At 45.3% G+C, this 15,916-nt stretch overlaps 1 protein-coding gene across 1 annotated transcript in view; it reads left to right on the forward strand.

The window, feature by feature from the left end:
• The first annotated feature begins 5,776 nt into the window (after positions 1–5,776).
• Positions 5,777–15,916, forward strand: part of SLC16A2 (solute carrier family 16 member 2) — a 148,267-nt gene continuing 138,127 nt past the window's right edge. The window contains exon 1 of the mRNA XM_004000653.6: positions 5,777–6,418. Coding sequence (XP_004000702.4) covers positions 5,983–6,418 — 436 coding nt within the window. The 5' untranslated portion in view covers positions 5,777–5,982. The remainder of the gene's footprint in view (positions 6,419–15,916) is intronic.

The following is a 15,916-nucleotide window of genomic DNA, read 5'->3' on the forward strand; positions in this document are numbered from 1 at the left end:
GAGAGATGCGGGAAGTATGGATCTCCCTGCTTCTCTGCCATGTTGGCCAGTCTACAGCATCCTTTCTTGATAATACCCCTTAACAAAGTAGAGATAGAAGGGACATAACTCAAGATCATAAAGGCCATACGTGAAAAACCCGCAGCTAATATCCTCAGTGGGGAAAACCTAAGAGCTGTCCCCTAAGGTCAGGAACACACAGGGATGTTCACTCTCACCACTGCTATTCAAAATAGTGTTGTAAGTCCTACCTTCAGCAATCAGACAACATAAAGAAATAAAAGTCTTCCAAATTGGCAAGGAAGAAGTCAAATGTTCACTCTACACAGATGACATGGAAAACCCAAAAGACTCAATCAAAAAACTGCTAGAATTGATACATGAATTCAGCAAAGTTTCAGGATATAAAATCAATGTACAGAAAATTTTTGCTTTTATATACACCAATAATGAAGCAGTGGAAAGAGAAATCAAGGAATAGATCCCATTTACGATTGCACCAAAACCAATAAAATATGTAGGAATAAACCTAATGAAAGAGGTAAAATATCTATACACTGAAAGCTATAGAAATCTTATGAAAGAAATAGAAAAAGACACAACAAAATTGAAAAACATTCCATACTCATGGATTGGAAGAACAAATATTGTTAAAATGTCAATACTACCCTAAGCCATCTACATATTCAATGCAATCCCTATCAAAATAACACCAGCATTCTTCACAGAGCTAGAACAAACAATTCTAAAATATGTATTAAACCAGAAAAGACCCTGAATAGACAAAGCAATGTTGAAAAAGAAAAGCAAAGCTGGAGGCATCACAATTCTGTACTTAAAGTTATATTACAAAGCTATAATCATCAAAGCAGTATGCTAGTGGCACAAAAAGAGACACATAGATTAATGGAACAGAATAGAGAACCCAGAAGTGGACACACAAATGTATGGCCAACTAATATCTGACAAAGCAGGAAAGAATATCCAATGGAGAAAAGAGAGTCTCTTCAGCAAGCGGTGCTGGGAAAACTGGACAGCAACATGCATAAGAATGAAACTAGACCACTTTCTTACACCATACACAAAAAGAAACTCAAAATGGATAAAAGACCTAAATGTAGGACAGGAAGCCATCAAAACCCTAGAGGAGAAAACAGGCAACAACCTCTTTGACCTCGGTTGTATCAACTTCTTACTTGACATGTCTCTGGAGGCAAGGGAAACAAAAGCAAAAATGAACTATTGGAGTCTCATAAATATAAAAAAAAAATCTCTGCACAATGAAGGAAACAATCAACAAAACTAAAAGGCAACAGATGGAATGGGAGAAGATATTTGCAAATGACATATCTCATAAAGAGTTAGTATCCAAAATCTATAAAGAACTTTGAAAACTCAATGCCCCAAAAATAAATTACCCAGTGAAGAAATGGACAGAAAATGTGAATAGACACTTTTCCAAAGAAGACATCCAGATGGCTAACAGACATGAAAATATGCTCAACTTCACTCATCATCAGGGAAATACAAATCAAACCACAATGAGATACCACCTCACACCTGTCAGAATGATTAAAATTAACAACTCAGGAAACAACAGATGTTGGTGAGGATGCAGAGAAAGGGGAATCTTTTTGCACTGTTGGTGGGAATGCAAACTGGTGCAACCACTCTGGAAAACAGTATGTAGGTTCCTCAAAAAATTAAAAATAGAGCTACCCTGTGACCCGGCAATTGCACTAATAGGTATTGATCCAAAGGATACAAAAATCTGACTCAAAGGGGCACATGCACCCCAATGTTTATAGCAGCACTATCAACAATAGCCAAAGTATGGAAAGAGCCCAAATTTCCATTGACTGATAAATGGATAAAGAAGATGTGGCATATATATATATATATATACGCATATATGTATGCATATATATGCATATATATATATACGCATATATGTATGCATATATATATGCATATATATACGCATATATGTATGCATATATATATGCATATATATATATATATGAATATTACTCGGCAATCAAAAAGAATGAAATCTTGCCATTTGCAACAATGTGGATGGAACCAGAGTATATTATGCAAGCAAAATAAGTCAGCCAGAGAAAGACAAATATCATGATTTCACTCATATCTGGAATTTAAGAAATACAATAAATGCACATAATTAACATAGTGGAAGGGAAGCAAAATATGATAAAAAACAGAGAGGGAGGCAAACCATAATAGAGTCTTAAATAGAACAAACTCAGGGTTACTGGAGGTGTGGGTGGGTGGGGGAGTGGGTTAAAGAGGTGATGGATACTAAGGAGGGCACTTGTTGGGATGAGCACTGGGTGTTATATGTAAGTGATGAATCACTAGATGCTACTCCTGAAATCATTATTACACTATATATTAACTAACTTGGATTTAAAATAAATAATAGTTAAAAAAAAGCCACTGTTACCACTCTTTCCTTCACTCAAGCAAAAAATGTCAGCATCATTTTTGCTTCTTCTTTCCCCTCAGTACCCAAATCTGTCAACTCTATTATAATAGTGGTTCATAGTGTCATTTCTTAGTGTTCATCCTCAGTCAGTGCCCTATTTCATACTATCAAAAATTTTTTAACCTTGTTGGTTTCCTTACCTTTTATCTTTTCAAGCCACAGTATCTTTATACACAGTTACCACAATTTTCTTTATAAAATGTAGATTTGAGGGGTGGCTGGGTGGCTCAGTTGGTTAAGCATCCGACTCTTGATTTTGGCTCAGGTCACCATCTCAGGGTCATGGGATCGAGCCCCATGTCTGGCTCTGTGCTGGGCATGGAGCCTGCTTAAAATTCTCTTTATTTCTCTCTCCACCCCTCCCCCACTTGTGTGCTCTCTCTCTCTCCCTCTCTCTCTCTCTCTCTCAAAATAAATAATAAACATTTAAAAAAATAAGATGTAGATTTGATGTTTTCTGCTCAAAAATCTTCAGTGGCTCCCTTGTATATCCAAAATAGTCTACACTTCTCAGCATGCCATTTAATAACTGTGAAGTAGGTATTAGCTCCATTCTGCAATAAAGAAAAGGGAAAACAACTTGCTGAGAACCACACAGGTATGCAAAGGTAGAATCAAGATTGGAATCCAGGTCTTTTTGTGCCAGTACTCTAGCCATTATAAAATACCTTCTAAAGAGGGGAGAAAATCGTAGGTATTACATATGTTGTTACAAGGATGGGATGATGGTTACATGATCCTGTCTTCTAAGAGGGACACATACCTTGGAGCTCACACAAATGAGCAAAGATCCCTGTGCTACCCCTTACTGGCTTTGTAGACTTAAAACAACTGACTTAACCTCTTAGAGCCTCTGTGTCCTCAGTTATAACACAGGAGACTCCATCCCAATCTTATAAGGTTGTTAGGATTATATGAGACAGTGTATGTAGAGGGCTAGAATAGTGCTAGGTTCACAGGAGATTCTCAATGAGTGTTATTACCCACCCTCACCCCCCATTCCAGGGATCTAAAAACCCATTTAAGCAATGAAGAAATTGAATTTAGACAGTAGGGTATGAGATGAGCTGCAAGAATCCAGATCTATTCCTAGATGTGAGGTTGAAAATAACCTTTTTCAGGGTTTTATTCAGGTTCCTGGAAATGGACACCAAGGCTAGTGCCCCTTCGGGCAATACCTGGTCTTGTTTATGGTGAGACCCCTGACAAAAAAACCCAAAAAACAAAACAACCATATCTTAAGCACTAGTGCCCCTTATGTGCATGATTTGTCACTCATGGCTAAAGCACTGTGAATTTTTATTAAAATGCAAATGTTTCCTGGAAAAGGTAACATACATATTAACTTTTTAACCCTGATTAACTTTCACTTACCTCTTTCTATGAGTAGAAGCCTTCTATGCCTTTATGCTTTCTCTCTTTTAGGCAGGGACACCCAACCCCTAGCCCCAGACTGTTAAAATCCTTCTCAATATTCAAGGTCCATCTAGGCCACAACCTCTTCCAGAAACCTACTGAGATTGCTCAGTCAAATCCTGCCTTCCCGCCTCTGCCCCTCTCCCAAAAAGGCAAGCCCTAGACTCCTGTGGCGAAGCTTAGGAAGTGAGGCTTTGATGTATGGAGACCTGCCTTGAATTCCAGCTTGTACTTGATTTATTTCATGACCTTAGGCTAAAAAAATGCCTTGACCTCCTTGAGCCTCAGGTTTTGTTCTTGACTAAAGAGGTGGCAGTGAAGGCGCTCTATTCGCTCAAGCAATGCCTGCTCTGCTCACCAGTATGGCTCTCGCGATTCGTGAATTTGGACAGATTACTTTCATGACAGGCAAGCTTCTTGAAACCCCTCTATTCTTCCGCCCAGTTCGGTCTGCTTTTACGTGCTTAATAACTCTACGTTCGTCTGCATCTGCCAGAGCCATGAGGTGAATTTTCACCCAGCATATAGTCTTTTCACCCAGCAAGAAGGTTAATGAGATGCTGAGTAGAAACCGCTTGGCACTCGCCGGCCTGCTAGTGGAGACCGGAGTAGCTTAGTAACCACACTACGACCTGATGATCAGTGTATAAGACGCGTGGGCCCTCAGCTGACGCAGAACTTCCCAGGATCGCGGGACGGGTCCCAAGGACTGAGGCTGGACACAGCAGCGCACTTTGGCAGGGGGCCAGGCGGCCCACAGGGCAAATCACCCATCCTTGCCTCCTGGGATCCATGCGCTCTCTGGGTACCCAAATCCCTCTTACCCTCGCAGGGCTGGGGCCTTAGTCTGGGACATTTAGTGGGATTCCTACGTCTCTAAGCCTCAGGTAGGCGGACAGGGGCTGTGGGTGCTGGAAAGACACCCTTGGCCCGTGGCTCCGCAGAGTCCTGAGGGCCGGAAGATGCGCGCTTGTCCAAACTGGCGTCTTGACCCGGCCCCGACTCTTCGTTCCCCACTGAGGGACGGAGAGCCAGGAGGAGCCTGAGCTGAGCTTAGGCTCCCGCCCTGCCCGGGCCCGGCCCCCTCCGGTGCCACTGCACCTCCCTCCCTTCCTGGCCCAGCCCCCGAACCAGACCCGGCCCTCTATGGCTCCTCTGGGCTCCAGGTTGGCGCAAACAAAACCCTGATTGACTGCCCAGAGGGGCGGGTTTCGCTGCCGGGCTGTCTCCTCCCATTCGCGTCCCGCCGGGGATTTGCCGGGAAGGGCGGGGGCGAACAGGGAGAGACTGGTGGGGTGGGAGGGGTTGTGCAGGACCGTGGGAGGCTGAGACCCCGGGCTCTAGAAGATTGTGCCCACCATCTGTCCGAAGCCTGGGCTTTCCCCCTCTAGGTCGCTTTTCTCAAGCTCAAGTGGGGGACAAAGGGACTCCCGAGGACAGGGTGGAGTCTCTCAAAGTCCAGGTCTCATCCTGGGGTCCTCAGGACCACTCCAGTTCCAGGATGCGTGTGAGGAAGAAGGGAGTGAGACCAAAAGACAGTGGGGCTTCCCTGGAAATTTTGGGTTGATCACTGTCTGTTTGGAGCCTGTGTGGAGAAGGCACGGGAAACAGGACAGTTTGTGGAAAAACCATTTTAACTCTCCCTCTATTGGGCATATGGACAAAGAAGACAGGATTCAGTAGTTTTGAAAGGAAGTTGAGGTAGGGAGCAGGGCTGAAGTACGCGGGCGAGTATGGGGAGCAGGAAGGGCTAGGGAGAAGAGAGCAAGGTTCTAGCGGCTGCCTGTTGAGGGAGGAAGAGGTGGGGGGGAAAAGAGGAGGGGGAGGAGAGAGATGACATGGGGAGAGCAGAAGGGGGGTTGGACGTGGGAGGAGGAGGAGAGGACTCGAGGGACCGTCTGTCGCGGGACAGGCTGGCCAGCTGGGGCGCGGAGCCGGGAGGAGGAGGCAGCGGCAGCAGCAGTGCTCCGAGGAGCAGCAGCAGCAGCGGCGGCGGCAGAAACAAGTACCAGCCACACAGCGGCTCCTCTCGCCTGAGCAGCCACAGTCCCCCTGCCGAGATGGCGCTGCAAAGCCTGGCGAGCAAGGAAGCCAAGGGGCCCTGGCGGGAGGCAGACCAAAAACAGCAGGAGTGGGTGGGAAGCGCCGAGCCAGAGCCAGAGCCAGAGCCGGTTCCAGTGCCCCCACCAGAACCGCAGCCGGAGCCACAGCCGGAGCCACAGCCGGAGCCACAACCCCTACCGGACCCTGCTCCCCTGCCGGAGTTGGAATTTGAGCCCGAGCCAGTGCATGAACCCAAGTCCACGCCTGCCGTGGAGACCCGCGGCACCGCTCGAGGCTTCCAGCCCCCCGAAGGTGGCTTCGGCTGGATGGTGGTCTTCGCTGCCACCTGGTGCAACGGATCCATCTTTGGCATCCAGAACTCTTTTGGGATCCTCTACTCCATGCTGCTGCAGGAGGAAAGAGAGAAAAATCGCCAAGTAGAGTTCCAAGCAGGTGAGTGGCCCCGCGCACCCCTCCTGGCATTTGGACAAGGGTGTCCTCTGCTCCCACTGCTGCTGACCCCTGACCTCACAGTCGTAGGCGCCCCTTCAGCTTTCCTCTTCTACTCCTCCCCCTTGTCCCTTGCCCACGGCGCTGCTAAGGCGCAAGTTGCGGGGCTCTGGGCACCCTAAGCTGTTGGAGACTAGGCACAAGACGTCCCTTGGGTGGGACCTGGGATATTCATTGATCACATGCAAGGAATGAACTTTTTTGCCCTGGGACAAATCCAGACGCACTTTTTTTTTCTTTTAATATGCTGACCATGTGTAGTGAGAGAAAATATTTGCGGATTTTTTTGGAGGGGGAAGTCACGGAGACAGGAGAGAGTTGGGAGGCAGGGAGGGCTTTGAGAGAAATACTGTACTGTAGATCTTCACAGCAGCCCCTGTTCCCGTACCGGGAGCCGAGGTGTTTTCTGCCAAAAACACTTTAGGAATACTGGTGACTGAGCGGAGTCAAACACAACCAGGCGTGTGTGTCTGCTGGAGACAGAAAGGGAGGGGGGGAGTGCGGGTGGGGTGTGCGCGCACGTCTCTTTGCCAGTGGTGGTTATGGCCCAGCCAGGTCAGGCCATCCTCTGTCACTCTGAGGAATCCAGCATATCTCCGTGCCCTCTGAGCTGAACCCCAAAGCAAGCAGAGAGGCAGTCTCCAAAGTCTCCTGCCAGAGAATTGTAAGGCGACTGGCAGGCTGGGCCCTGAGACTCACTCCACGCCTCCCCCAACCTGAGCCTTGCTCTCCCTGGCACTCTTAGTCTCTCCACTCTCCGCGGGATGCCTGTTTCGGCCTTAGCGGAAATGCTGGCCTTCACCTCTCCGGCTTTCGCTTGGGGCTGACATGGTCTTCTTCCCTAACACAAGCAGGGCCAGGGAGCATAGCCTTAGCTTTCTAGGCCCAGCGGCCGCAAGACTGCAAGTTTGCATTCTCCTCGCATTGAATCTGCCTGTGGGCTGGTGAAGTCAGAGGAGCCATCCTGTTTTCTCAGAAAGCCAACGACGTTGCCCTCTCAGCAGTTCTGATGAGGAGTCTAGGGAAGGAGTGAAGGATTTGGGATGCCCTCTCCCTCAAGGCTCGCTCCTTCTTGTGTCTCCTAGGGACAGCTCCACTAGACTTGCCCAAAGTTTGCCACTCAGAATAGGTGGTTTTTCATAGTGTTGCCCTGGGGCTGAAGGGTTCCCTCTTCTCGCCACCATAACATGTACTTCTGCTGCCCTCTGGGGGGGCCTCGGGATTATTTATTGAACATAGAAACCTTGAATTCTAGGGCATTCACTGGTGGATTCCCTGGGCGTTTGGACAGCTTCTCCTACCACTCTGAACCAAGGACCCATCTTTTTTTGTTGTTGTTTGTTTTGTCATTGTTTTGTTTGTTTGTTTGTTTGCAGCTTCATTGGGCTGCCTTTGAAGAAGAGGTTTGGAGCTATTGGTACCTCTTGTGACCTATTGGCACCGCACAGTGTGGGCCCCACTTGAAAGTTAGACTGTGTATCAATGGCTGTCCAGGGTGGAGACTACCAGGCCACATTGATGCCTGAAAGTAGGGGGTCCCTGGACTGTGTGGAACAACTGGAAAGAAGGTCACTGCCACATTTACTCCTGGGAATACCTTTTCCTTGCTTTGATTCAGTTCAGGGGCTCCTGGGAAGGCAGCCAGGGTAGGGCCTTTTGCTGTTGTCTAGGTTACCTAGGAGGGCACCTGCTGAGCATTGCCCTGTGGTTAAAGGCAGGCTGTTGGCCTTCAGAGTCAGTGGCAAAGTCTGGGTGAAACTTCATGGGAGGTAGTGGGGGATGGGCTGAAGCTAGACCCTGGCATTCATGTCCTGTGAGCAGGCTTGGAGCTGGGCCCTTTGGAGTGTGTAATAAAACTTGGGAAAATCACTACTTTACCAGGAAGAGGTTTACTGCTGGGGAACAAACTTCAAAGTAGGTGATCATAGGGGACTCAGGGGGAGGGCTGGCTGGGACTTTCCGGTCAAGACCTCACAGTGCAGCTGGGAAGGGGGGGGTGCACTGGGCTGTGCAGAGCTGTGGCTGGTGTGTACTCTGACACAGACTAGGTCCATTGAAGGAGTAGGTTTACTGGTTTAAATTATGGTGAGTACAGGTCAAGAAGGGACAGAAAGGAATTTGGTATGTCCCCAGGGTCTCAGAATACTTTGGCTTAGGTCTTTGCTGTGGTGCATCTTGAATTCATGAAAGTTGTTTTTGATACTGAATACTCTTGGGAACACCTCAGTTTTTATTTTGAAGAGGTCAAGAACACCCCACCACATTCTTGAGCTCCTAGAAAATCTCATCCTTAGCACTAACTTTCTTTGGCCCCTCAGCTTTCCCAAGCAACCATTCAGATCCTGAGATTACAAATGTGTCTCTGCCTCCACACGCTTTCTGCAGTTTACTCAACATTTCCCAGCAACCTATGTCACAGCACTAGTGTCTCAAGGGATAGAAAAAGCCAGTAGAAGCTTGCTAAAATGTTTACCAGCCAGTATTTGCCTAATAGCCATTCTGGGGAACTTGGAACATATACTCCTATAGTCAAGGAGGTTGGTGCACTCTCCATTTCCATTAATGTCTGACATGCCTTTCATCTCTAAAAATCTATGAATTTATGGAAGCACCACACAGCCCAGATTCTCTTTGGCTAGGCCTAATATCTTCACAGTCCTAAATCTGCTGCTGATTGGCTTTATGAGTCTGAGGTTCTGCAGATAATTGTGACTGTTATGAGGGAGCCCCAGAGGAAGGTAGTTTTGATCTGTGGGAGCTAACTACACATCAGAGAGGTCTCTGGGCATGGGAAAAAAACCATGGACAGTAGAAGGAAAGTGGAATTCAGGCCATTCTAGAGCATGCAATGTACACTTTTTGTGGACTCTGTGATGTGTACAGTTCTGTGGTGACACTAGCAGTTTATCTTATGCCTTCACCTGTTTTTAAAGGGAAACCAACTTACCCTGGGTCTTATGCCTGGGAAGAATGGCAGGCAATAGGTTCCTGTGATGGAGGCAAGTGACCAAGGTCTGATTTAGGGGAAAAGGAAAAGATCAGGAGAGAAATGAGTCTATACTTTTTGCAGAGCTGGTGGGAAATTTGGGAGTCCTCCTGCCCAGACCAAGCAGCAGACAAAACAGGGAAGCCAGGCAATTTGGTGGAAAGTATAGCATGGCTTCCTGGGTTTAGAGGAGAGACTTTTGGAGGGAAGAGGGTAAAGAGGAACAAGGTAACATTGGTTGCAAGCCTCAAGTCATTATTGGAACCCCAAGTGTGTTAGAGCTGAGGCAGGCTTAGGATTGGGGATCCAGGGGACAAGGTAGACCAAGCCAGAGTTGTTAACAGTGGCTCAAAGCTTAGGTCTTTTTAAATGTGTTTCAGAGTAAACCCATTAGTCTGCACTTTCCACCTTTACTGCCAGTCTACCACTGAGCCATAAAATATGATGGGAGGTATCTTTTATTGGGCAGTTCATAAGCATTTCCCTTGTAGGCTCCTAGGTTGGAGGATTGGGGCTAGGGCTCTCACCATCCATGGAAAGGGACAAGGGTCAGGAGAATTTACTACTGGGCTCAAGATTGTTCAGACTCATGGATCACTCTAATGGAGACAGAATTTTCTAGGCATGGGGAAAATGGGTACACTATGCATTTGTGCAGAGAGTCCCAAGGATGGGTGGGGTCAAAGGTAAGTTAAGCTATCTTTCTCTCATTGCTTCGTTCAATGTCTCATTGGGCTGACCAGTAAATTGCTTAATTTAAGAAGCAGGTATTTTTTGAGCAAGTCTGCCAGGATCTTGTCTTTGGTTGAAGGTTTTGCCTACTGTCCAGATAATCTTGACCAGGTTGGCTTAGAGCCTGCAAGGAGCTTTGGGCCACAGGGTCATTGGCCAGGCATCCTTCAAGTGACTCTTCTGTCTTCTTTCCAATAAACTGGGTCCAAACCTAGGACCTTGACTCATACTGGAAGGGATGAGGAGAAGAGGTTGGGATATTTGGAAAACAACCAGGGGGATGCTTGTTTTAGCTGGAGTAGCTGGTTGAGGCTGGATCCCTGGCTCACTGTCCAGTGGCCTCAAATGCTCATTCTAAATATAAATCTGGACACTAAAGGGCTGGTGATCTCAGTAATACCAGCTAGACAGTGACTAAGAGTTAGACAACTTGTGCCCCTGACTTGCTCTGTGACTTTGAGCAGGTACTTTACCTCTCTGTACTTCAATTTACCTATCTGTAAGATGAGAAGGTTTGAGTAGATGAACTTTATAGCTCTGCCGTTCTATCCTTCTAGAATTATGTTATATTTTATTCTTTACTATTCACTTGACATACATTTTGACTCATTCAGACAAAATGGAAATTTGTTAATCTATCTGCCTGAAGATGCAGACAAGATTAAGAGGCAATTGGGAAAACAATGAAAAACCATGTAGATATTATTTTCCCATGTCATATGAATTAAAAGATTATAGGACTGCTTATATATACACCATTGTGGTTGAAAAGATCCACTACTTTTTATCCGTGTGTAAAGGCAACTCTGGATGTACAACTGCTTCTCCCAGAATGCCCTGCTTAGCATAGAACTGGAGCCCCAAGAGAATTCCCTCAACTTGGCTTGCTGCAGGCTAGTAGGCTAGTAGTAGTAGGTCTGTATGCTGCTGTTTCCAGTATTTGAGCCTGTTCCTAAAAAACATTAAACTATAAGCATTTACTTAAGCTTCAGCTTGGACCCTTCTCCAGAAACTTAATTTCCCACAGCTCACTCTTATTTCTCAGAAATAATGGTTAGTACGACCTTGATTTGCTGTTACTTCAGGGTAGAAGAGTAAACCAAGATTTTAAATGTGACATAGTGGTTTCCTTCAGGGGGCTTCAGACAGAGAATCTTTATAGCTGGCTTAGGGCTACTGCCTGGGTCCCACTGTGGTTGGGTATGGGTATGGGGTTGGGTATGAGGACTGCTGTTTCAATCCTAGAGGAGGCCCTATTGGGTATCCCTGGTCAACTTCACTTTCATTCAGGGCTTAGCTGAGAGTGTGGCTACTGAAGTAGCATGCAGAGAGCTCTCTCTCATTTTCCCCTAAATTTATACTTACTTGTCACTGGAAACATTTCCTCCAGTGCCACAAAGAGTAAACAAGCAGCTGGACTGTCAACATTTGCAGAAATATGTAAAGGATGCCATCTCAACTTTTTGAACAGATCAGTTTCCCAAGACGGTGTGCTGCTTTTACCACCAGCATATTTTTGTTTTGTCTTTTTAAAAGAAAGAATCATTTACTCTTTTCAGATTGTGTAAAAGATGGAGTGGACTTTCTTGCCTTGGAACTGTCTCACTTGTGAGTCAACGAGTAAACCTTAGAGAAAAGGCTTTATTTGTAATACACACACACACACACACACACACACACACACACACACACACACCATATGCCTCACCTGAAGCCATGGATGATGAAAAAAATGATTTTCCCATCTGTTTATGGAATCAGGTTTAACATAACAGAGGCTTCTGTAGGGGTTATGGGAGATTAGCACAAAGGGCCCAGACTGAACAACTTGTTAGGTGAGAGTGATGGAGAGAATATGGCTAGCCTGGGCTGTATCTCTTGTCCTGTACCCCTTTGTAACTCCCCAACACTGTAACTTGGAAACATTTATTATAAGTTCCTTTCTGTTTCCATCCCTCCCCTTATCCTGCATCACTCTCCGTACTCAAAGGTTACTGGGAAGCGGGTTTAGAACACTCCAGCCCTCTCTCATTTTAGGGATGATAGAGGACAAAGCCCAAGAACATTTAATTACCTACCTTGAAGGAGGGTGCTGTGGTTAGTAATATGAAATCATCTGGCACCTATTTGTGGTGGGGAATGTGGCCTGTGTGGGTGGCTTGAGGAAGTACATGTGTCTTCACCCTGGTAGTCTTGCCTATCTCTATCTTCTACTTTGCTCCAGTTTCTGGGGTTGACAGGAGAAGAGTGGATGAAATTGGCTGTCCCAACCATATTTTCTAGGATCCTCCTATTTTCATGGTGCATTTGTACCACCTTTGTTAGATATGTCATCCCCTTTCCTCCCAGTATTGTTATCTCTATTCTCTTTCTTTCTCTTGCTCAATTAATGGAATAACTGGAGTTCAAGATGTGATAGAGGCCCAACTCCAGCATGGATCTTGGCCCATTTCTACATACCCCACAGAAGCATCTCTTCCTTTTTCCCTTTTCTTCCCTCTCTTACTCTTCACTTTCTGGGGGAAAGGTGACTTTCTATGTAGCAGTCAAGAGTGTGGAAGCCATTAGCTCTGGATTTTTGTAATAAGATAGCTACCATGAACTCTCTTTTGTCATTTCCACACTCCTTTTCATAGCCCCAGGACCCCAAACAAGGAGATAGTATTGTAGCAAGTCTTACCCAAGTATATTCAGCAAATGTCCTGGTCAGTTGTACCCCTTTGTCTTCAAATCCTTACTTTCCTTGTTCTGGGGCAACTGAACCTTCAGAGATTTCAGATTGATTTTCAGCAGCTTCGGTGGTTCTTGAAGAACAGAAGTCTTCATTCCATTTTGAGTTTCATCATCTCTCTTCTTGCTAAAAAATACTACAGAATTGGTTGTAGAGGAGTCAGAGAAAGGAGGAGACAGACACTAGGTCCTAACTAGAGTTAAAAGTGCCTTCAGTGATGGTAGAAAGAGAGGAAGTAAAGTTTCCAGGTTAGTTGCTTCCCTGCTTCTATGTAGCTGAAGGGAAAAGAGGAAGGAAAATGTCGCTAAACAAGCAGTCCCTACACAATCTTTTTGCTCAATTTACCTTGTGGATCTACCCACCCACAGAGATCAGCCTCTTATCCAGGCTGAAAGGGTATGTGCATGAACTCATATGTCCAGACATATGTGTATGTGTGTATATCTTGGCATGTGATGTCTGTCTGGGCCAATTAGCACAGTTTCTTAGAACATACACCTATGAGGCTGAGATCACAGGTTCAGTCATTTGTTCAGGTCACTGAGCTTCTCACAAAGAAAAGAGCTCTTTGTCTATTTATCATTCATACTCTTCATGTGGGATTGCCACTAATCCCAAGGTGACTGGGTAAAAGTATGGAGATGACTCTCTATAAGCCCACCCTGCTACTTACTATTATTATTATTAACATTTATTTAGTATTTAGCAAGTAAATTTGTGCCAGGCATTATATTAAACTCTTCACATGTACCAGCTCATTTTAATTCTCAACAACACTAGGAAATAGGTACCATTATTTTCTCCATTTTGTAGATAAAAAGATACAGGCACAGAAGTTAACTAACTTGCTTAAGCTCATATGTCAAGAAATGGCAGAGCCAGGATTTGAACACAGAGAATCTGAGTCCAGAATTCCTGCTTTTATTTATTTATTTATTTATTTATTTATTTATTTATTTATATTTTTTTCAACGTTTATTTATTTTTGGGACAGAGAGAGACAGAGCATGAACGGGGGAGGGGCAGAGAGAGAGGCAGACACAGAATCGGAAACAGGCTCCAGGCTCTGAGCCATCAGCCCAGAGCCTGACGCGGGGCTCGAACTCACGGACCGCGAGATCGTGACCTGGCTGAAGTCGGACGCTTAACCGACTGTGCCACCCAGGCGCCCCAAGAATTCCTGCTTTTAAATATCACCTAATACATAGTAAGGATGGGAATAGGCAGCTACCAAGGGGACTGCTGCCAAGCTTTCCATTCCTGTAGCCTCAGGGCATCCTTTTGACTAATGGATAAAAAAGATGATCAAGAAAAGGTTTAATAGACAAAAGTTTGACAGTCTTCTGATATATGGCATACTCCTCTAACTACCCATCTCACTCTACCCAGAGTCATGATCCTTGGGTACAAAAAGGGCTAGAGAAATGGTCTCTTCTTAATTGGTTAGACTTGAACAAGTCATATAAACTTCCACGTCTTCAGTGTTCTCATCTGCACAATGGAACCAACAGTATTTTATAGGTCTATGAAGGATCCAATGGAATTATGTATATGAAAGGTCTTTGTAAATTGTGAAGGAATTGGTGCTATTTTTATTCTTGTTATCCAGTGACCTGTTCTAGCCCTTAGAAATTGAGTTGCTATACCTTTCTTTAAATGTTTCTGTAAGGAGAATCAACCCTCTTCCCCACCTTCCACCTCCCCATTCAATCTCTTTCTCATATCCCCTCTGTATTATTCTGCAACTTGATCTGGGTGTCCTGTAGCTAAGGACTGGCTGTGTTTTCTTTGTTCCTCAGTTCTCTAAGAGCCCTGAGAAAGGAGGGGCCATATCCCAGGTCATATACATTCAAGGAAACAAGACATGTTAAAATATTTACAGCTCTTGGCAGGAGCTCACAAACCTCCCTACAAGTCAAGGACTGAGTTTTTTAGGAGGAGTTGCTAGGGATTGGGGGGTGGGTGGGTTGAGTGGTGGGTGAAGTTAAGGCGTCACTTCCTCCCGAGGGTCTCTTACAGAGCCTCTGTTCTCCTGCAGGTAGTAAGGAAGAAGGAAAGGGATATTTAGGGTCAGAAGGTCTGGGCCAGGGGATATTAAGCGTAGAAGGGGCCTTGCTCTTTTGTATTCAGTTTTGGAGTGAGCCAATTTCCTTGTGTTCTAAACAGGATAGCCCTGGAGAACAGAGGACGCAGAAGGCCAGAGGCTTGGAGACTGCAATAGTAGTTTTGAACAAGCATTTTAGTGACCCTTAGGGAGCTTCCATCAAGACCATTTAGTAGGCAAATCAGAATGGAAATGTTTCTATTTTTTGTTACAAACAACAAAACAAAATCTCCAAGTCTTTCTTTGAGACTAAGATTTCAATACAGTAGGATTCATCATCTTGATTTGTGGTTATTTTTTTTAATGTTTATTTATTTTTGAGAGGGAGAGGGAGAGAGACAGAGTGCGAGTGGTCGAGGGGGCAGAGAGAGAGAGGGAGACACAGAATCCAAAGCAGGCTCCAGGCTCTGAGCTGTCAACACAGAGCCGGATGCGGGGCTCCAATTTACAAACCGTGAGATCATGACCTAAGCTGAAGTCAGACATCTAACTGACTGAGCTACCCAGGCGCCCCGATTTTTGGTTATTTAAATGTCTGAGCTAGAAGGCATTTTACAGACCACCTCATCCTACCCCATCTGGTGCCTATTTTATAAGTAGAGAACGGAGTTCTGGAAAGATGTGACCTCAATCAACATTATAGTCAGATGATTATAGTGGAGATTGGTTTGTAAGAGGGTTTGGGAAATAGGTGCAAAGGATGGGGTTTTTGTCACCTTAGGGGGTCCTCAATCCAATTCACTGTTGTACTGACCCTTCTTTTCTCCCTGAATTTTTCCAAAGTCAATCCCCAGGCATTACTTTGTGTAGATTGTATTGTGTTTTAACAAATGCGATTTATTTATTTAATATGAAACAAAATCCAAGAGGTACAACACTGTAAAGTCT

This window comes from Felis catus, chromosome X (assembly GCF_018350175.1).
Source record: "Felis catus isolate Fca126 chromosome X, F.catus_Fca126_mat1.0, whole genome shotgun sequence".
Lineage (NCBI taxonomy): Eukaryota > Metazoa > Chordata > Mammalia > Carnivora > Felidae > Felis > Felis catus.